Source organism: Thalassophryne amazonica, chromosome 9, assembly GCF_902500255.1.
Source record: "Thalassophryne amazonica chromosome 9, fThaAma1.1, whole genome shotgun sequence".
Classification (NCBI taxonomy): domain Eukaryota; kingdom Metazoa; phylum Chordata; class Actinopteri; order Batrachoidiformes; family Batrachoididae; genus Thalassophryne; species Thalassophryne amazonica.
In genome coordinates, this window is record NC_047111.1 from 19,043,522 (window position 1) to 19,065,040 (window position 21,519).

General features: G+C 42.0%; 1 protein-coding gene across 10 annotated transcripts in view; it reads right to left on the minus strand.

Moving 5' to 3' along the window:
• Positions 1-821: 821 nt before the first annotated feature.
• LOC117516856 (protein Aster-B-like) overlaps positions 822-21,519 on the minus strand; it is a 61,716-nt gene continuing 41,018 nt past the window's right edge. For 4 of the 10 annotated variants that reach the window (XM_034177734.1, XM_034177729.1, XM_034177733.1 and 1 more), the window contains 14 exons: positions 17,875-17,955; positions 16,434-16,549; positions 15,775-15,964; positions 9,443-9,629; positions 9,149-9,292; positions 7,068-7,186; positions 6,837-6,979; positions 5,303-5,406; positions 3,944-4,156; positions 3,193-3,280; positions 2,552-2,563; positions 2,336-2,443; positions 1,233-1,353; positions 822-1,022 (listed from right to left, as the gene is read on the minus strand). In XM_034177734.1, coding sequence (XP_034033625.1) covers positions 933-1,022; positions 1,233-1,353; positions 2,336-2,443; positions 2,552-2,563; positions 3,193-3,280; positions 3,944-4,156; positions 5,303-5,406; positions 6,837-6,979; positions 7,068-7,186; positions 9,149-9,292; positions 9,443-9,629; positions 15,775-15,964; positions 16,434-16,549; positions 17,875-17,955 — 1,716 coding nt within the window. In that variant the 3' untranslated portion in view covers positions 822-932. The remainder of the gene's footprint in view (positions 1,023-1,232; positions 1,354-2,335; positions 2,444-2,551; positions 2,564-3,192; positions 3,281-3,943; positions 4,157-5,302; positions 5,407-6,836; positions 6,980-7,067; positions 7,187-9,148; positions 9,293-9,442; positions 9,630-15,774; positions 15,965-16,433; positions 16,550-17,874; positions 17,956-21,519) is intronic. The other 6 variants (XM_034177737.1, XM_034177735.1, XM_034177736.1 and 3 more) reach the window with 5 other exon arrangements.

Sequence of the window (21,519 nt, forward strand, 5' to 3'; positions counted from 1 at the left end):
ATTGAAGGCTTACCACAAAATATACCCAATGGTAAGCCTCAAAGACTTGAAGGCCAGATCTGAATATAAATACAAATATATATATATTCCAATATGGATTTTGATTTGAAATCATATCTGAAGCCAGAAAAAAAGCTGCTTGCTTTGGGTTTGAGCTTCAATGGTGCCGCCTGAAACTTCTCCTGAAAAGGTGGAGTGCAGAGCTGATCCAGATGAATCCATGAAATGGATGGAGATGAAGTGATTAATTGGCTCATCACACAAATGTCTTCTTCGAAAATTTTGGATGCAAATAAATTCTGTTCACAATGAAGTTAAATTGAAAATCATGTTTTTTTCTTCTATTAGTTTCATTGAATTGTGACCTGCTGATTTTTCTTGGAACCCACGGTTCCAAAACTAACTCCAGCATCTGCAGGGACATTTTGCCCTTCTGGAATCATAGTGAGGCCCTAAGATGACATTGATGATGATGCTTCATGTGTTTTTAATTTTCCATGTGACACTGTTCTTGCATTGGTCAGTGCAGAGCTTTACCACCCCGTGTCTGTAGGGGGCACTCTACTTTCATTACAAACACTGACCCTCATAGTGAAAGAAGAAATGCGATCAGTATTTGCGTCTGATGGTGAGCTCCGCGCTGATGACACAACAGAAGCCACGGGACATGAGACATCAGTACGTCAGCTCACTTTAGAAACGAACGGTCCTTTTAAAATGCTTCCTTTGTGTCCCGGTGATGCGTTGTGTCAGAATTCCACCTACGACAGCTCGGTGAGGTAACACCAGTCAATGGGTGCAGCTCCATCTGTCCAAACCATGTCCTCTTCAGCTCTTGTTTTGTTCAGTGGACTGCTCACTTTGTGTTTTTTTACAGGCTCAGAAATAGTGAATATTGCACACGTCAGGTCTCGACATCTCAAGATGATTAATCAGTGATACTGATCTCTTCTTTTGTCTGACTCAGCGTTGTAGTCCCTGAGGCCAATGCTTTTATGCAGGTGAATAAGTGAGTCCTTTAGCTGGGTGGAGACACATGAGAGAAGCAGGTCACACACACACACACATATATATATATATATATATATATATATATATATATATATATATATATATATGTCAGGACATGGATATCAAGGAAGTCAAATAGCACCAGCAGTGACTTTACATCATCCTTCATGACATCACTGTTTGAGACCAGCGCTGCGCCTGTTTCTAAATTGCTCTGTTACCTCATCCAGCAGCAGCATTGATGACTGGATTATCTGCTTCCACTTCTGGAGCTCATTGTCATGGTAACACTGCTGTGAGTCCAGCAGTTGAACCCACTCCAGCTGGGTCTGAGGAATTTTTCTGAAACGACAGCTAGAATTCAAAGACAGGAATACTTAGAAAAGTGTTGGAAAATTTCTTAGGACTTTTTTTGGTGACAAGTGCAGGACCTTGCTGTATTTGACCGCAATGCCAGATACAGCTGATGATTTCCAGCCTTCCAGGTTTAAAGGTTCTATAAAAGCCAATGCTCTTAAAGACTGCTATTAAAGACATCATGAAATTGACTCTTAAATTCATTCATTCATTCATTTTCTGTTGCTTATCCCATTCCAGGTCGCGGTGGCAGTAGACCAAGCAGCTCAGCCCAGATCATATCTCCCTAGGGAAGTCTTCCAGGCACGTCTGACTTGGAGGAGGCCCTGGAGAAGACCCAGAACATGCTGGAGGATTATACCTCCCATCTGACTTGAGAATCTTTCAAGATTCCTCAGAAAGAGTTACAGGACTTAGCCGAGGATAGGGAAGTGTGGGATGCACTGCTTGGTCTGCTGCCACCACCACCTGGACAAGCGGCAGAAAATGAATAAATGAATGAATGATTTAGTGAGCTGATTACGTTTTGGCAGTGATCCTGATGCACCTAATAGATATTTATTCAAGCCTTTCTCAAGATTAATAACAAACAAACAAAAATCCTTTATGACATCATTAAGTTACCTTGTTGTTGTTCACATAAACATGATCTATAGGGACATGTATGGATGGAATTTTGAACTGGCTCCAAAATAATAGTTGTGTCTGTTCCAGAAGAAGACCCGGTGACCAAAATTTGGTCCAAATTCAAACTGTTAACTTAAAAAAAATTGTCTTTTTAAATGCAGGTCTTGCTTTTCCCCTTCAGTATTTACAGATTGGATATTAATAAAATAAAAGCAGCAGCAAAGCTTCGATCTAAAATGCCGCTTGCATCTTGTTGAAGCTGTTCCTCTGAAGTGTTTGCAAACCATAAAAACATATTCATGTCTTATTCTTTCTCGTCACTGTGCAGACATGTTCTTACCGTTCGTGTGGTTGCAGCTCCTGCACAGCAGTGAGACTCTGTGCAGTGTCCTCCAGCATCCAGAGCTTGTAGAACAGCATCATGTTGAGAAACACCAGAAGGACCAGGCTGCAGACATGGAGACAAAACAGATGCAAAACAGCACGTCTTTGTCTGCTGTGTCAGATAAAGACACTTCATGGAGACAACCAGACTCATGGCTGAAGTCAGAGATACCTTATACAGATCCTATGATGCGTGTGAAGGCGAGGGCAGAGAAAAAACATGGAGATTACACATAAGGGATGCACATCATTTCCCTCTTCCACAATAAGTAATTCGATACAGGACATCGGTACTGGATCTGCACTCATTTGATGTCTAGTGATTTACTTTACAGCAACTGGACCTCGTGTTGGTCTGAAGTTAACATTTACTTGAAAGGGATATTTGGTCTACGCAGTAGTATGTTTTAGTCCAGGAGACTGTAGTCATTTTTGTCCTAATCATGACCACTTAAGGAAGCCAGTCTGATGCAGGTTACTTCCCCAGCAGGGACCGGAACCCATTTACAGCTGGGTGGACTGAGACGATGTAGATTAAGTGTCTTGTACAAGGATACAGGCAGGTAGCATGAGCAGAGGGACCCAGGGTATATAGGGAGAAGGATGCTGAGGATGGAGTGACCAAGCAGAAGGAAAAGAGGGAGGCCAAAGAGGAGGTTTATGGATGTGCTGAGGAGGTTGGTGTGACAGAGGAAGCTACAGAGGACAGGGTCAAATGGAGACAGATGATCAGCTGTGGTGCCCCCTCATGGGAGCAACCAGAAGAAAAGGAAGAAGAAGAAGAAAAAGGACAAGTAGAATGTCCTTACTCACACAAGGCTGAAGAGAAGCAGTAGTTTGGAAAAACTGTAGAGCACCAGACCTCCTGCAGCTTCAGGAACATGTCGAGTCTGCGTAGAGCCTTCAACAGCAAAAAGACACGACCTTTAACAGAACCTCAAAATGTCTTTCAAACATTCTTATTTTGCTCAAAATTCATTGTGTGTTCACACCAGCACTCGCTAGAACTAACTGCTTTTGGCTTTTAATGTTTCCACAGTGGATCTGGACCCACACAATTTGGCATGGGAATGATCTTCTGGGGTATGGGGGGCTTTCAGCCTCGGATGTGCTGCGAGGCAATACTGCAATCCTGCAATAGTACTTCTGATTACATCAAATTGGAATGAATTCAGTAGATGTCAAAACACCAAAAGGATTTGTGTCTGAACTCAAGCAATTTGTTTGAGATCATTTGGAGAAAGTGCTGAAATTGTCTCCATGTCTTGGTGAACTTTAACTGAGTCGTGATGTGAACTTAATAGAACATAAAGATGGATAGCAAATTAAAGCAATACAAACTGTATTAATGGGTCACTTTGTGCCACCAGAACATCCTCTGTGCACCATGATTCTTGATTGATTCTGAACTCTGCAAGTGGGATGGAGCACAATTTTTCCACAAGATATTCCTTCATTTGGTGTTTTAAGGACGTGGTTTAGAACACTGTTGAACATGTTGAAATCTCCTGCAGGTGTTTAGTTGGGTTAAGATCCAGTGCCTGTGAAGGTGTGTTTGTCTAACCTGCCCTGTGTTTGTTGTGGAGGATATCATCTTCATCTTCGTCCTCCAGCCTACTGACGCGGCTCAACATCTCTTCGATGTTGCCTGATGACCTTCGGTGATGGACCAGGGTTCGTTTCCTCCTCCAGCTGGTGCCGGTCCTCATCGCTTTGGTTTTGGGAGACTGTCGATGGGGCTCCCTTATCACCACATCTACTTTATTCAACTCCGCCTCTAAACACAGAGAAATTGTTACGAGAGGTTTCATTGGTCAAAGTTTGAAGTTAATTTATACCTCTGCCGATGAAGTTGGGCAGGTTATGTTTTCACCCGTTTGTTTGTTTGTCTGTTTGTGAACAGGCTGAAACTCACAATTTTTCATATATTGTTAAAACTTACTATTATTTTCAAAGAGGATTCATATCCTATTCCAAGGTAAAAATTTGTGGAATTGGAAATGGGTTGGCGGAGTTTTGCGCTCTACGAGTGCTCGATTGAATTTGGCACAGAGAGCTTGATCAGATTTTTTTTATTCTTTTAATCATTCTTTTTATCATTAGTGATTGATCTCTGCTCCCCTCCACAGCATGTCTTTTTCCTGGTTCTCTCCCTCAGCCCCAACCAGTCCCAGCAGAAGACTGCCCCTCCCTGAGCCTGGTTCTGCTGGAGGTTTCTTCCTGTTAAAAGGGAGTTTTTCCTTCCCACTGTCGCCAAGTGCTTGCTCACAGGGGGTCGTTTTGACCGTTGGGGTTTTTACGTAATTATTGTATGGCTTTGCCTTACAATATAAAGCGCCTTGGGGCAACTGTTTGTTGTGATTTGGTGCTATATAAATAAAATTGATTGATTGATTAATAAAATTCTTAACTATCCAGAATGGCAGTCACACAAATTCAATATGATTTTTGTTCAAGAAGCATGACTCAGACTTTTAGATCATTTGCTGATGCATCCATCCACAAACTGGAGGATCTCAAGTAATGCTTCCTTCTGAAAGTGCACAGATATTTTGACTCACTGGGTGCAACATTGAGAAATGTTGATTTGAGAATGCAAAAGATGGAGAACCAGGTCCTACTCTTTCTGGGTCAGGCTCAAAACTCCCCAATCGCCCCTGATATGTCAATTCATCACCATTCAGAAAATGCATCTGTGCCAACTTTATTCAAAAACATAACAATCATAATTTATAAAACAACAACAACAAAAAAACCCAAACAAAAAGAACAATAAAACATATTAGTTTCATCATCTGATAAGTTGTGTTTGCACTATTTTCAATTATTTTTAGAATTTTGGTGATTTGCAAATCATAGCATTCTGTTTTTATTTGCAACTAACAGCGCTCAGCTTTTTTGGAAACTGGTTGGCAGCTCTAACCTAAATGTCTGAAGTACTCATCCAGTCCACTCCAGAAATTTCTTTCGATGAATCCTTTCACAAGCCCCCACGGCTGCTTTCTGTACCGGAGTTCAGTTGATACTCTGAAGGATAAACACAGAACGTTTTGGTTATTTTAAGGGGCTGCATCCACTCACTCTTGAAGAAGGTGTTTTTTTTTTTTTTTTTGTAAAATCCACTTCTTTCACTTAAAAAAAAAATAAAAAAAAGCATCATATTCAGGCGCTTTTTCAACTCTCAAAACTCTTATGCCCAAGAAGCCGACCATCAACGGCATTCCAGCCCTGCGAGTACTCACACAACACCAGCCTGAACATGGGCAGTGCTTCTTCACAGACCACATACCGATTTTCACAAAGCGTTTGATTTAGTTGCTCCGTCTGCTCTTTGGAACATCCTGAGAATTTGTGGGATCCTCAAGAAGCTGCTTGCTACATCAAAGGTAACCAGCACACAGATACTATGAGTGCTCTCTGGAGAAGAGAAGAGGCAAAGACTGTTTCTGGATCTGACATGTATGTTCTGGATCCGACACTGTTCAGCGCTTGCGTGTACTGGCTGTTGGGTTGGATTGTGAAAACCAGTGAATTGGGTGCTTCTGTTGGCGAAGAAAAGTTTACTGACCTTGACTTTGCAGATGCTGTGATCTTTGTGAAATCAACAGATACACTGACTGCAGCATTTGAGAAGTTAAGTGAGGAATCAGAGTGTCTGGGTTTGCAATTGTTTTGGATCAAAACTCAATCCAAGCTATTAATGACTTCCCGGACTCAGTCATGAAGCATATCAGTGTGTGGTGAAAGTGTTGGACTTGGAGTGACATTCACCTCTCTGGGACATTGACTCTTGAGACTGAGAGATTCCTGGGAAGAACTTGTAGAATCACGAGTTCACTGGACAGAGGTGTTTGGAGATATTGATATCTTTGAAGAAGAATGAAGGTCCAAGTCTTTAGCGTACTGGTGCTATCTGTACTGTATGGTTGTGAGACTTGGATGGAAACCATTGACTTAAGGTGATGACCAGATGCCCGGTGCTAGGTCTCCTCAAAGGGTCTTGGGTTATCACTGCAGGTACTAAAGAGATTAAGGTGAGGAGTATCACTCGCATTGTGAGGAAACATCAGCTTTGACATATTGGCCACATGGCCTGTTTCTCTCTGTATGATCCAGCACGTTGGTGCCTGAGTGTCGAGGACCCCAGTAGCTGGAGAAGGCCAAGGGGATGCCCATGTTCCACCTGGCTCCAGAAAATAGATGGGTGGCTGCCATCCAGGACCCAAGGTGGTTCTGTGGTGTTGTGAAAGTGCTGAAGTGCTGAAGTGCACCAGTGTATGCTCCCAGACTTTAGCTGAGTAACATTTTTGAATGATTGTGCTTCTGTGTCACAAGCAGACTGCGTGTCTTTATTATTATGAATGTAGTTTAAAATCTACGTTGATTCTTAACTGATTAGAACATTTATAAACCATGTTAACTCTAAGCACAGTTTATAATAAATTATATCACTTCACCTCAGACGGCACTTGTTCTTGGCCACCCGTGTTAGCGTGTAGCGGTTGAGTGTGTAGAAGTAGTCGTGGTACGGCACGTCGTGGGCGATAACCTCTGCATCAATGATGTAGCACTCGTTCTCCTGACTTGCCTTGTACAAAGTCTGAATGCAACAGAGCACACAGTCCAGAAAAAAAAAAGAAAAATGCAGAAAGGGACATTATAACACAAACTGAGGCTAAAGTACCAACCTGTGTCTCAGTGACTGTGGCAGTCTTTGGAGCGAGGGGATTACTCAGGGCAATGGTGTACATGATCTCTCTGGTCTGGTTCTCATCCTGTTCTTTTGTCCATGGGCGATAAACCACATCTGGCCAAATAAATAAAAATACGTTTCAGTGAAAGATGTCAACCAAACTTTGAGGATCTTTAATGCATTAACAATCTATAATATGTAGGTTTGTTTAACTGGTCTTAATTCAATTCAATTTTATTAATTTATATAGCGCCATCTCACGACAGAGTCGCCTCAAGGCGCTTCACACAACACACAATTCATAGCAGCACAAAGTCAATTTAAATCGATAAGGGCACAATAAAAAGGTAAAACAGTAGAATAAAAAGAAATTACAAAGCAAACATAAAAACATAATAAATTAACAATAAGACAGTCTAAGAATGTAGGTCTTCAATCTTGCTTTAAAAGTCTCCACCGTGTCGGACTGCCTTATAGATGCAGGTACATCATTCCAGAGAGCAGGGCCACGGTAAGCGAAGGCTCTATACTCCACAGACTTTTTAGTCACCCTTGGAACACACAGAAGTCCTGCGCCTTTTGAACACAAGGGCCACGCCGGTACGTAGGGCTTGACCAAGTCCGCCAGGTAGGAAGGAGCCAGTCCATGAACAATTTTATAGACCAGCAACAGGACTTTAAAATCCAATCTGGCAGAAACCGGAAGCCAATGAATGGGTCAGAATGGGTATAATGTGGTCAAACGTTCTACTTTGTGTCAGAAGTCTGGCAGCAGCATTCTGTACTAACTGTAGACCCCTAATGCTGGACTGTGGCAGACCAGAAAATAAAAGCATTGCAGTAATACAATCTAGAAGAGATAAATACATGTATCAGAGTCTCAGCATCAGCCATAGACAGGATGGGACTAATCTTCACTATGCTTCGCAGATGGAAGAAAGCAGTCCTCGTAATATCGCTAATGTGTCTTAGTTGGGTTTTTTATGTAAATGTGTTACATATTTGGTATACAACTGAAAACTGTAGGAAATATATATGAAGACACACATGGTCTAATGGCTCGGTTCCAGTCCACATTTTGATTTTAAAATAATGGTTGTAATTTCTTTAAATAGTTTCTGCACAGTTAGCATGATAGCACTAAAGTAGTTACTGTGCTATACTTACCAGCTATCTAAGTCAGGCTACTGTCCAATAACCAATTAGGACTTCCTTAAAAGGAATGCATTTCTTTTATGCATTGTTATCATACAATTAAGTTTTCACTTAACAGTGTTTTGATCTGGTTTGGAACACTTTTTTTTAGAATATTAAATTGTGTGGCACGGTGAGCTAATATGACAGTTTCAAGCGTACGTTAGCATGGAAAGCCACTGGATGCTGTTGGGCCCATAAATGGATCATGCAGTTGCTAGTTAAACAATTTAAAAAAAAAAATGACATCTTGGAGGTTTTCTCCAAACAATATATTTGATTTTTTTTTACCCTTTTTGTTTGGATTCCAGGTCAAAACCTCACAGCGTCAGGATGTTCCTGACCCAAGGACGGCCTGTTGTCATAATAACACAATGAATGACACCAAGTACCAGTAGATAAAGTGTCCCAGTATACTGTACTATAAAAGTTAGGGCATGTTATCAATCTGTGTCTCCATTCTGTTCCTCTGGGTGTCTTCACGACTCAGAGTTGAGTAAACTGTGAGATCTGCTTGATTGCCCCATTTTCTGTCTGCTGAAGTATTATTTAAACCACAACATCAGTAGTTTTAGTGCAGTTTGATTAACAATTTACTGAGAGGTCTTGCAACTAGCACACCAACAGACGTTAATTCAGTTAATTTATATTAGCACCAAATCACACAACATAGGTCTCTCCAAAGTGCTTCACATCAGTCCTTAACAGGTACTTCAGCAGATCAGACTCAGAGGGGTGACCAATGAGACATTAAGTGCTGTGGTCTTAATGACCACGATTCAACCAGGTAGTAAACAGTGAATGAGACGAAGACATAACCTCAATCTCAAAGGACACATTCCCATTTCTTGGTTGGCCTGCACAGAGAGGTGATGAGTTCACCTGAGAACCTCCTCTGCTCCAGAAAGTCTGCCATGAAGTCAGATTCTGTGAAAAGGATGTCGTACATTTTGTCCACACCAAATTTGTACACCCTGTTGATGTATTGTCTTCCACTCAGGTCCTCGTGGAACGCCTGCACCTCACCTGCATGAGCGCAGAGAACATTTCTGTGTTGTATTTTATACAGTGAGGCACAATGTGAGTCGTTAATACTCAAAAAAACCACAAAGTGTATTTCAGTTGTCAATAATGGAACAGACGCTGTAGTGACACTGAAGGGAAATTCTCGCACACCTTCGTCATGCGTCTCAGATGAGTCACTGAGCTCAGTGGGCAGGTCCTTGTGGTCGAGAAGGTCTGATGATGGTGAAGGGGCATGGCTGTTAACCTGACTGCTTCTATTCTCAGGCATGGGGAGGGCCAGCAGGTCGGTGTCCGGGAGCGGTCCGGACACGTCCTCCAACAGGGGCGGCTCATACTGCTGGAGAAGAAGAACCAGAGAGATTTCAATTAACATTGCCCACAAATGTTCAAAGATCTTCCTCACTGAGCAAAGCTTCCAGTGCAACAGTAAAACTCAGTCAGTATGTTCATTAAGACATAGATTAGAATAACTTTTGGATACTGTCTTCTTATGTTTATATTTAGAACTCGATTGCTCACATTTGTATATTGCTCAATGGCTGAGGCGTTTGAAATTTAATGAGCAAATATCAAGGGTAGAGCCCATGTTATACTGGTTTGCATCTTCTTGACAGGCATTTAGTGATGTATGGATACAGGCAAAAGAAAGTGAAGATACAATTGTCACATTTGTTGGTGGAACAACGGGAGGTTGCAAAACCACTTCATGGAACGACTTAAAGTTTGCGATGTTTTGGCACCCAGGCAGACAACTGATCCATTAGCATCTCCCAAAATCTGTAATTTTGGGAGATGCCAATGGATCAGCATGTAGAACTTCCAAGAAGAGGAGGGGACATCAACAGGCTGCTCTTACAAAGAGAGAGCTTCCACATTTCCACATTACAAACTCTAACGCCTTATGGTCTTAACCAGGATTATGATATTAAGCACTTCCTGTAACTGTACTGTATATATGAGATATACTTTATTGATCTCACAGTGGAGAAATTATGTTTACCCTCCAGTTACCTCAGACAGCAATTAGACCACAATTATTACTTGTTTACCGTAATAATGGCACACATCAGAATTAAAGACAGCACATACATGGGGGCGGCTTGGGGGCGGAATGGGGACCAGCAGCAGCTAAGACAGTGCTGCCCCCACAGAAGGGAAAGGGGGTGACATGAGCAGAAGCTGGAGTGGGGGGGGGGGGGGGATGAGGGGGGTGGGGAGAGGGAGTGGAGCATGCTTCACTCCTGTGAAACAGTTTATTGTCTTTGTGAGTTGAGATAAGAAACAGCCAAATAATCACCAAGGCCTGAAGACATTCCTCTGGAGGAAAAACAGTTGGGCAATTTGTCCTTCACGCTTGATAAGCCTGCCGTTTTGTGGCTTGAGGAGTGAAAAACACTTTTTAAAGCTTCACTTGAACAACCAAATCCCAATTATGAATTAAGAATATTCCCAATTATGAATTAAGAATATTCCCCGGCCTCCGAAATCTTCAACTTCATCTGTAAGGCGCGCATCTGCTCCAAGATGTCATCCAATTTGCGTCTCAGTTCAAGAGTCATCACAGTCTGAGAATGCAAGGCCTTGCCCACCTCATTAATCATGACGGACAAGCGAGGGGCCGTGGTTCTTGATGCCGCCGTCTTGCCAATTTTCCGATAGATCAGGGCAGCACATAAGCCAGAAAGTACCAGCCTTGCTACCATAAGACCAAATATGAATAAATCCTCGACATCCTCGACGGAGAAAGGCGCCAAGCATGCAATACACCAAGACCCCCATGAGTTGAGAACATAGCCCGCAGGATACATTCCATATGGTCAGGTAGGATCCCCCGGTCCTGACCTTCTTGTAAAAAAAAATGGTGTCAATAGCGTTCAGAGACCAGCAAATCAATTCCATGGTTAATCCAATAGTAGTCCAATAGAACCAGTATCCAATATAATTTGAGGAATTCACAGTCTGGTGAAGTAGGGACTTGAAGGTTAAAGCAGAGAGCAGAGATAAGGGAGAGTGGAGGAGATGCGACCCCCCCCCCCCGTCGGAGTACCAAGCTGAATATCTTTTATGTTTTTAAATTTCCAATTTTTAATGTTTTTTGTGGAGATAATATGTATAAACATTTTTTTATGGTCATAATGGTCGGGTTTGACCATTGATGTGTGTATTTATGTGTGCCAAACTCCTTCTGCGACCTGGGGGATGGGCCAAATAATCAGGGAGCAGATGTTATATATGGGAGGGGCATACTCAGTGAAAGTATGACCAGAGGACGATCCAAGGGGATCGAAATGTTGTCACATTAAAGGAAGTAACCAAGGAGTAAGTGTGCAGGCTTTTTTATTTATATTTACCATTTATCTGCCACAAATTACCAACCCAATACACCTCAAGAATACTGTCTTATTTGGCTCCAGCTTGGCACTAATATTTTTGCCTTTGGGACCTCAGTCTTTGAAGCTGAGAGACATCTGCGGAGAGCTAATGGAGCTTTGAGGTGGCTGGACAAATGGGTTTAGTGATGCTGATATCCTTCTAGGAGAAAGAAGGTCCAAATCTTTGGGGTCCTAGTACTTCAAAGATTAATGTGTAGTTATAAGACTTAAGACTCTGACCATTGAGAGTTGTAGTCTTACACACCTCTCTGCAGCTTCTCTCCCCCTGCCATCCCCTCATTACCCCATCCCCGTAGAGACGGTGCCTGCTCCCAGACTACCAATAACCAGCAAAAATCTATTTAAGCATAAAAATTCAAAAAGAAAAAATAATATAGCACCTTCAACTGCACCACAGACTAAAACAGTTAAATGTGGTCTATTAAACATTAGGTCTCTCTCTTCTAAGTCCCTGTTGGTAAATGATATAATAATTGATCAACATATTGATTTATTCTGCCTAACAGAAACCTGGTTACAGCAGGATGAATATGTTAGTTTAAATGAGTCAACACCCCCGAGTCACACTAACTGTCAGAATGCTCGTAGCACGGGCCGGGGCGGTGGATTAGCAGCAATCTTCCATTCCAGCTTATTAATTAATCAAAAACCCAGACAGAGCTTTAATTCATTTGAAAGCTTGTCTCTTAGTCTTGTCCATCCAAATTGGAAGTCCCAAAAACCAGTTTTATTTGTTATTATCTATCGTCCACCTGGTCGTTACTGTGAGTTTCTCTGTGAATTTTCAGACCTTTTGTCTGACTTAGTGCTTAGCTCAGATAAGATAATTATAGTGGGCGATTTTAACATCCACACAGATGCTGAGAATGACAGCCTCAACACTGCATTTAATCTATTATTAGACTCTATTGGCTTTGCTCAAAAAGTAAATGAGTCCACCCACCACTTTAATCATATCTTAGATCTTGTTCTGACTTATGGTATGGAAATAGAAGACTTAACAGTATTCCCTGAAAACTCCCTTCTGTCTGATCATTTTTTAATAACATTTACATTTACTCTGATGGACTACCCAGCAGTAGGGAATAAGTTTCATTACACTAGAAGTCTTTCAGAAAGCGCTGTAACTAGGTTTAAGGATATGATTCCTTCTTTATGTTCTCTAATGCCATATAACAACACAGTGCAGAGTAGCTACCTAAACTCTGTAAGGGAGATAGAGTATCTCGTCAATAGTTTTACATCCTCATTGAAGACAGCTTTGGATGCTGTAGCTCCTCTGAAAAAGAGAGCTTTAAATCAGAAGTGTCTGACTCCATGGTATAACTCTCAAACTCGTAGCTTAAAGCAGATAACCCGTAAGTTGGAGAGGAAATGGCGTCTCACTAATTTAGAAGATCTTCACTTAGCCTGGAAAAAGAGTCTGTTGCTCTATAAAAAAGCCCTCCGTAAAGCTAGGACATCTTTCTACTCATCACTAATTGAAGAAAATAAGAACAACCCCAGGTTTCTTTTCAGCACTGTAGCCAGGCTGACAAAGAGTCAGAGCTCTATTGAGCTGAGTATTCCATTAACTTTAACTAGTAATGAGTTCATGACTTTCTTTGCTAACAAAATTTTAACTATTAGAGAAAAAATTACTCATAACCATCCCAAAGACGTATCGTTATCTTTGGCTGCTTTCAGTGATGCCGGTATTTGGTTAGACTCTTTCTCTCCGATTGTTCTGTCTGAGTTATTTTCATTAGTTACTTCATCCAAACCATCAACATGTTTATTAGACCCCATTCCTACCAGGCTGCTCAAGGAAGCCCTACCATTATTTAATGCTTCGATCTTAAATATGATCAATCTATCTTTGTTAGTTGGCTATGTACCACAGGCTTTTAAGGTGGCAGTAATTAAACCATTACTTAAAAAGCCATCACTTGACCCAGTTATCTTAGCTAATTATAGGCCAATCTCCAACCTTCCTTTTCTCTCAAAAATTCTTGAAAGGGTAGTTGTAAAACAGCTAACTGATCATCTGCAGAGGAATGGTCTATTTGAAGAGTTTCAGTCAGGTTTTAGAATTCATCATAGTACAGAAACAGCATTAGTGAAGGTTACAAATGATCTTCTTATGGCCTCGGACAGTGGACTCATCTCTGTGCTTGTTCTGTTAGACCTCAGTGCTGCTTTTGATACTGTTGACCATAAAATTTTATTACAGAGATTAGAGCATGCCATAGGTATTAAAGGCACTGCGCTGCGGTGGTTTGAATCATATTTGTCTAATAGATTACAATTTGTTCATGTAAATGGGGAATCTTCTTCACAGACTAAAGTTAATTATGGAGTTCCACAAGGTTCTGTGCTAGGACCAATTTTATTCACTTTATATATGCTTCCCTTAGGCAGTATTATTAGACGGTATTGCTTAAATTTTCATTGTTACGCAGATGATACCCAGCTTTATCTATCCATGAAGCCAGACGACACACACCAATTAGCTAAACTGCAGGATTGTCTTACAGACATAAAGACATGGATGACCTCTAATTTCCTGCTTTTAAACTCAGATAAAACTGAAGTTATTGTACTTGGCCCCACAAATCTTAGAAACATGGTGTCTAACCAGATCCTTACTGTGGATGGCATTACCCTGACCTCTAGTAATACTGTGAGAAATCTTGGAGTCATTTTTGATCAGGATATGTCATTCAAAGCGCATATTAAACAAATATGTAGGACTGCTTTTTGCATTTACGCAATATCTCTAAAATCAGAAAGGTCTTGTCTCAGAGTGATGCTGAAAAACTAATTCATGCATTTATTTCCTCTAGGCTGGACTATTGTAATTCATTATTATCAGGTTGTCCTAAAAGTTCCCTAAAAAGCCTTCAGTTAATTCAAAATGCTGCAGCTAGAGTACTGACGGGGACTAGAAGGAGAGAGCATATCTCACCCATATTGGCCTCTCTTCATTGGCTTCCTGTTAATTCTAGAATAGAATTTAAAATTCTTCTTCTTACTTATAAGGTTTTGAATAATCAGGTCCCATCTTATCTTAGGGACCTCGTAGTACCATATCACCCCAATAGAGCGCTTCGCTCTCAGACTGCAGGCTTACTTGTAGTTCCTAGGGTTTGTAAGAGTAGAATGGGAGGCAGAGCCTTCAGCTTTCAGGCTCCTCTCCTGTGGAACCAGCTCCCAATTCAGATCAGGGAGACAGACACCCTCTCTACTTTTAAGATTAGGCTTAAAACTTTCCTTTTTGCTAAAGCTTATAGTTAGGGCTGGATCAGGTGACCCTGAACCATCCCTTAGTTATGCTGCTATAGACGTAGACTGCTGGGGGGTTCCCATGATGCACTGTTTCTTTCTCTTTTTGCTCTGTATGCACCACTCTGCATTTAATCATTAGTGATCGATCTCTGCTCCCCTCCACAGCATGTCTTTTTCCTGGTTCTCTCCCTCAGCCCCAACCAGTCCCAGCAGAAGACTGCCCCTCCCTGAGTCTGGTTCTGCTGGAGGTTTCTTCCTGTTAAAAGGGAGTTTTTCCTTCCCACTGTAGCCAAGTGCTTGCTCACAGGGGGTCGTTTTGACCGTTGGGGTTTTACATAATTATTGTATGGCCTTGCCTTACAATATAAAGCGCCTTGGGGCAACTGTTTGTTGTGATTTGGCGCTATATAAAAAAAAAATTGATTGATTGATTGATTGACTGGATGTTTTTGTTGCCAGGTCTCTGGAGAGCATTCTTGAGTATCACTGGAATGACAGGTGAGGTGTGCTGTTTGTACCACAAGGTATTATCAGCTATGACAATATACCCTTCCAGTGTGCTTCCCTGATGTTTCACTGCTTAAGACTCCAGTAATTGGAAATGGCCATGTAGATACCCATGTTTCACATGGTTTCACTGTTTGGAGAGGGACGGGACTGATGGCCTGTCTGTGCCGCCAATCAGAACTCAGGGTGGTTCCACATTATGGTGGATGGGGTGACCAGCACAAGTTCTGAGACCTGACCTTACCTGAATGGAATTCTGAGGTGTGAAGTGAACAAAAAAATGTGGTGATTCAAGTTTAAGTCCAGCTGACTCACGGGAACTGGAGATCCAGTGCTGGACAGTTCTGGTAGGGCAGTGTTGGGAAACTCTTCATGGGGCAGAACAGGGCTGATGTCGGGTTGGACCTCAATGTTCTTGGTGATGGTGTTGCTGGTGTCGTTGGGGTCATTATTGTCTTCCACTGGCAGCTCTTCACAGTACCTGCACCATGGAGATGGACAACAGCTGTAGGTCAAGGTTACCAGCTTGTTGCACACTGCCAGCACTGGGCTGCACACATGCATGGACATGACATGATACATGCGCTGGGAGCTGGTCAGGGCTTCTGGGAATGCAACAACATCTGCTAACTTGGATCAGTGTGGTTCTTTGTCAGCCCTCAAACATATCATCAGCTATACGTTCAGATTCAGTTGCATTTTTTCATTTTTGTTTATAAATCTGTCTCTTGCAGACTTTAATGAACCTACAGTGTCAGTGATTCATTGAAGTGACCCTGAAGTACAGTTTCACTGATGATGTTCGTCATATTATTTCTATTCAATACAGAAACTGAAAGTGTCAAATATTCAGACTCTACTACCCCCAAAATAATTTACTCTACAAATGAAAACGGTCACTCTGCTGAAGCAAAAGTAATACGGATGAATTTTAGTGCTGTGATTTTGATGTTGTGGAGGTGGTGAAATCTCACCCCATGGTGTTGAAGTCCTCATCAGGAGGGACGTAGTCTTCATCCTCACTGGTGAGGCCGAGTTCATTACCGTAACACTGGTGGACAAAGTGCCACAGCTCTTTTGGACATAGAGGCTGAGAAAAACAGAAGGAAGAAGCAAACCTGTGTATCTTGACTGCGTTCACACCGAGCGAGGTTTACTGATGTCCCCAACCCACCAACATCACCAACTCAGGCTCTCCCTTTATATGTCAGAATTCATCAATACCTTAATTTGTGCAGTCCATATGTAGCGGCTGCACTCTGCGTTGTGTTGTTATGACTCCACCCATTCGCTCCCCTCGGGACACAAACTCACGATCTCCAGCATGGGAGTCGGACTCTCTAACCAGAAGGCTAAAACCCAGGGCTCTGGCCTTGTGACCAGAGAATCCTTTTTGAGCTGTTGGGAGTGAGGTTCACTAACTACATCTGCACAGCGACACCTGCTGGCCTCCGTTACACTCACCCCCCTAAACTCACTCCCATCCGGGTACATGGCACCATTGTAGCGGCTGCACTCTGCATTGTGTTGTTATGACTCTGCCCATTCGCTCCCCTCAGGACGCGAACTCACGATCTCTGGCATGGGAGTCGGACTCTCTAACCAGAAGGCTAAAACCCAGGGTTCTGGCCTTATGACCAGAGAATCCTTTTGAGCTGTTGGGAGTGAGGTTTGCTAACTACATCTGCACAGCGACACCTGCTGGCCTCCATTACACATAGAGGAGTTGGACACCGATATGTGAACCTGGGTTCAATTCCCAGTCAAGCTACCTGTTTGTGACCTTAGGCAAAACACTTTTTCTGCATCATCCCAGTCCAAATGGGTCCTGCCACCCGTCCAATCGTAGACTCTCATTTGTTTTATGCAATAGAATCCGGGGACAAGTACTGGCCACAATGAACTTCAGGGCCTATATAGAATTTATTTCTCTTAGTGGCATGGATTATATGAGATAAATTTGATATAAAAAAGTGTAAAAAAGTTTAATCTCATCAAATTAAATTAAACTTTGCACTGTCCCTTACTGACATACAGTGAACTGTATAAACCAAATTTTTTGGGGAAATTCCTTTGATAATTTTTGTTTTATCGCCTGGACTTTCTTCAGACAGAATTCCGGACATACTGTACCTCTGCCCCTTTCTTCAGGGAATAATAAACAGCAGGGCATAGTTTTGGTAGGTATAGCAGGTGGCCTTCGTCCAGGGGAGGGGTTTAATGATTATTCAGTTTGCGATTTCTTAGTATGTAGCAGTCACTTAAATCCTGCATCATGATGTTCACCACAATGTCATATATTCGTAATTGTACATAAAACAATAGCAGTGAACAGAAACACAAATAAAGGTATAGTCCACACAACACTAATAAATACCCCCCCTGCATGCTGACATTGCACTCTCTCTCGCTCACCTTTTCCATGAGAGCATTCTGCCACAGTCTGAACATCATCATGTAGGTCCGATCCCTCGCCCCGAATGAGGTGAAAAAGTGCTGCAAAGGTAACAGGAAAAGTGCTGGATCGTTACATTCGAATGCAACTTTAAAGTGAAGTTAATCTCAAATAAAAACATTAACTAAGATTTCCTTCAGGATTAATAAAGTTCTTTCTTATTCTTATTCTTGACAAATGGGTGGCGCGGTGGCTTAGTGGATAGCACTGGGGCCTCACAGCAAGAAGGTCGTGGGATCGATTCCCAGCCTTTCTGTGTGGAGTTTGCATGTTCTCCCTGTTTCTGCATGGGTTTCTTCCGGTTTCCTCCCACAATCAAAAACATGCTTATTTAGGGTCTGCTCTTTCTCTGCCCCTGACCATCTGGAGTTGGTCCCCGGGTGCCGGACTGTGGCTGCCCACTGCTCCTAGTGATTAGATTGTGTCTAACTGTAATTAGGATGGTTAAATGCAGAGGACAAGTTTTGTTCTATGCATATATGTGCAATGACAATAACGTTTCTATTCTGTTCCATTCTAAATACAAATGCTAAGTGCTAACAAGCATTAGCACTGAGCATTTGTATGTGTCATTGATTCTTTCCATCAGGAACCAAAAAGATCTGCATGGATTAATGCAATTCGACACAAGAACTGGGTGCCATCGGCTCACTCGCGTGTTTGTAGTGTCCATTTCCTGTTGAGTAAGTCGCAAGTAAATTTAAATCATTTCTCTCTTTCGTGGTATCGATTTACCCGTGTTCTTGCCAATGACATCAATGCTCATGCTTGGATGTGACGTCAGTGTTTCTAAACAGGAAGTATCGCTATAGCGCCATATCACAACACACGTCACCCCAAGGAGCTTCACATGGGTAATGTGGTAGGCTAGTATGTTGAAATTGTTAACTTGGTAAGCATCTGTTACTTACTGGACACTTGGTTCTAGTACAGTGCATACACAGTAAAATCACCAGTGTTAAATTAACACTGACAGTAAACATATGGTCCCACTCTGGCCAGACTATGACCATATGTTTATTGTCAGTGTTAATTTAACACTGTCAGTGTTACTTTTACACTGGTGATTTTACTGTGTACTATGCATCCAGAAAGTATTCACAGCGCTTCAGTTTTTCCTCATTTTGTTATGTTACAGCCTTATTCCAAAATGGAGGGAATTCATTTTTTTCCTCACAATTCTACACACAATACCCCAAAATTACAATGTGATTTTTTTTTTAAGATTTTTGCAAATTTATACCCCCCCCCCCCAAAAAAAAACAAAAAAACAAAAAACAAAACAAGAAATCACATGTACGTAAGTATTCACAGCCTTTGCCATGAAGCTCAAAACTGAGCTCAGGTGCATCCTGTTTCTACTGATCATCCTTGAGATGTTTCTACAGTTTAATTGGAGTCCACCTGGGATAAATTCAGTTGATTGGACATGATTTGGAAAGACACACACCTGTCTACCTTAACTTAACTTGCGCAAGCTGGGGTCGACAAAATCTGACCATGAGTTATCTGAAACCATGACTTAATGAGGTTAAAAACAGCAGTCTAAATTTTTGGGGTCCACAAACTAACCGCGAGCAAAGCCGACATGCGAGTTACGTATACGTGAGTTAACGGGGTTTACCTGCATAAAGGTCCCACAGTTGACAGTCCGTGTCAGAGTACAAACCAAGCATGAAGTCAAAGGAATTGTCTGTAGACCTCTGTAGACAGGATTGTCTGGAGGCACAAATCTGGGGAAGGGAACAGAAACATTTCCGCTGCTTTGAAGGTCCCAATGAGCACAGTGGCCTTCATCATCTGTAAATGGACGGAGTTCAGATCCACCAGTGCTCTTCCTAGAGCTGGACACCTGTCTAAACGTAGCGATCAGGGGAGAAGGACCTTAATCAGGGAGGTGACCAAGAACCTGATGGCCACTCTCAGAGCTCCAGCATTCCTCTGTGGAGAGAGGATAACCTTCCAGGACGACAACCATCTCTGAAGCAATTCCTCAATCAGGCCTGTATGATAGAGTGGCCAGACGGAAGCCACTCCTTAGTAAAAGGCACATGGCAGCCCACCTGGGGTTTGACAAAGGGACATGAAGAACTCTCAGACCATGAGAAACAAAATTCTCTGGTCTAATGAGACAAAAATTGAACTCTTTGGTGTGAATGCCAGGCGTCGTGTTTGGAAGAAACCAGACACCATCCCTACAGTGTAGCATGGTGGTGGCAGCATCATGCTGTGGAGATGTTTTTCAGCAACAGGAACTGGGAGACTAGTCAGGATTGAGGGAAAGATGAACGCAGCAATGTACAGAGACATCATGGATGAAAACCTGCTCCAGAGTACTCTCGACCTCAGACTGGGGGGACGGTTCATCTTTCAGCAAGACAATGACCCTAAGCACACAGCCAAGATATCAAAGGAGTGGCTTCAGGACAACTCTGTGAATGTCCTTGAGAGGCCCAGCCAGAGCTCAGACCTGAATCTGATTGAACATCTGTGGAGAGATCTGAAAATGTCTGTGCACCGACGCTCCCCATCCAACCTGATGGACTGAGAGGTGCTGCAAAAAGGAATGGACAAAACTGCCCAAAGATAGGTGCACCAAGCTTGTGGCATCATATTCAAGAAGACTTGAGGCTGTAATTTCTGCCAAAGATGCAACAACAAAGTACTGAGCAAAGTGTGTGAATACTTATGTATATGTGATTTCTTAGCTTTTTTATTTTAATAAATTTGAAAAAAAAAACAACAAAAAAACTTTTTTTACAATGTACAACGAGATTAAAAGCCCACTCCAAAATCAGTGCAGGCAAGTAAGAAGAAAAGCAGCAATATCAAATAATGAGTATCAAAAATATATATACGATGTAAACATTAGAAGGTAAGGTGCACGGTACTGGATGGTATGTACATTGCAGAATAAGTATGTTATTATATACACTGTTAAAAATGATAAATATTGCACATTATGGGATGGAATGTTGCACATTATCGTCGGTGCATGCGGGAATTCAGGATGGTTAACGCTTTGGGAAAGAAACTGTTTTTGAGTCTGCTTGTTCTGGTCTTAATACACCTGTAGCGCTTCCCTGAGGGCATCAGGTCAAACAGTTCAAAGCCAGGGTGGGAGCTGTCTTTAGTGATATTTAGGGCTCTGCTAAGGCAGCGGGAGCTGTAAATGTTGTCATTATGGGGTGTTGCGAGTAGAATTCTGGGGGAAAAATTAATTTACTCCATTTTGGGATAAGGCTGTAACATAACATAAAATGTAGGAAAAGTGAAGCGCTGTGAATACTTTCTGGATGCACCGTCATTGCACATTAGTTACAAACTATAAATTTAAACCATGCTATATTTTAAGTTTGGTTAGCTCGCTTGGTGAGCTATTGCAGCAACTAGGCTGGATAATGCATAGCTAGTTTGAAAATGTAGTAATCAGCTCTTTTGTGTGCAAGTAATTAGCAATGCATGCTTTAAAGGTTTTTGTTGCTCAGCAACTTTGCCGTGGGGGAAATTTCACTTCCGGTTCTGTGTTCATGCCCTAAAAGCCAGAGTGCCCAAAATTCATTGAGTGGCAGAAAATTAAACATTCTAAGCTGTTAAAATGGAAT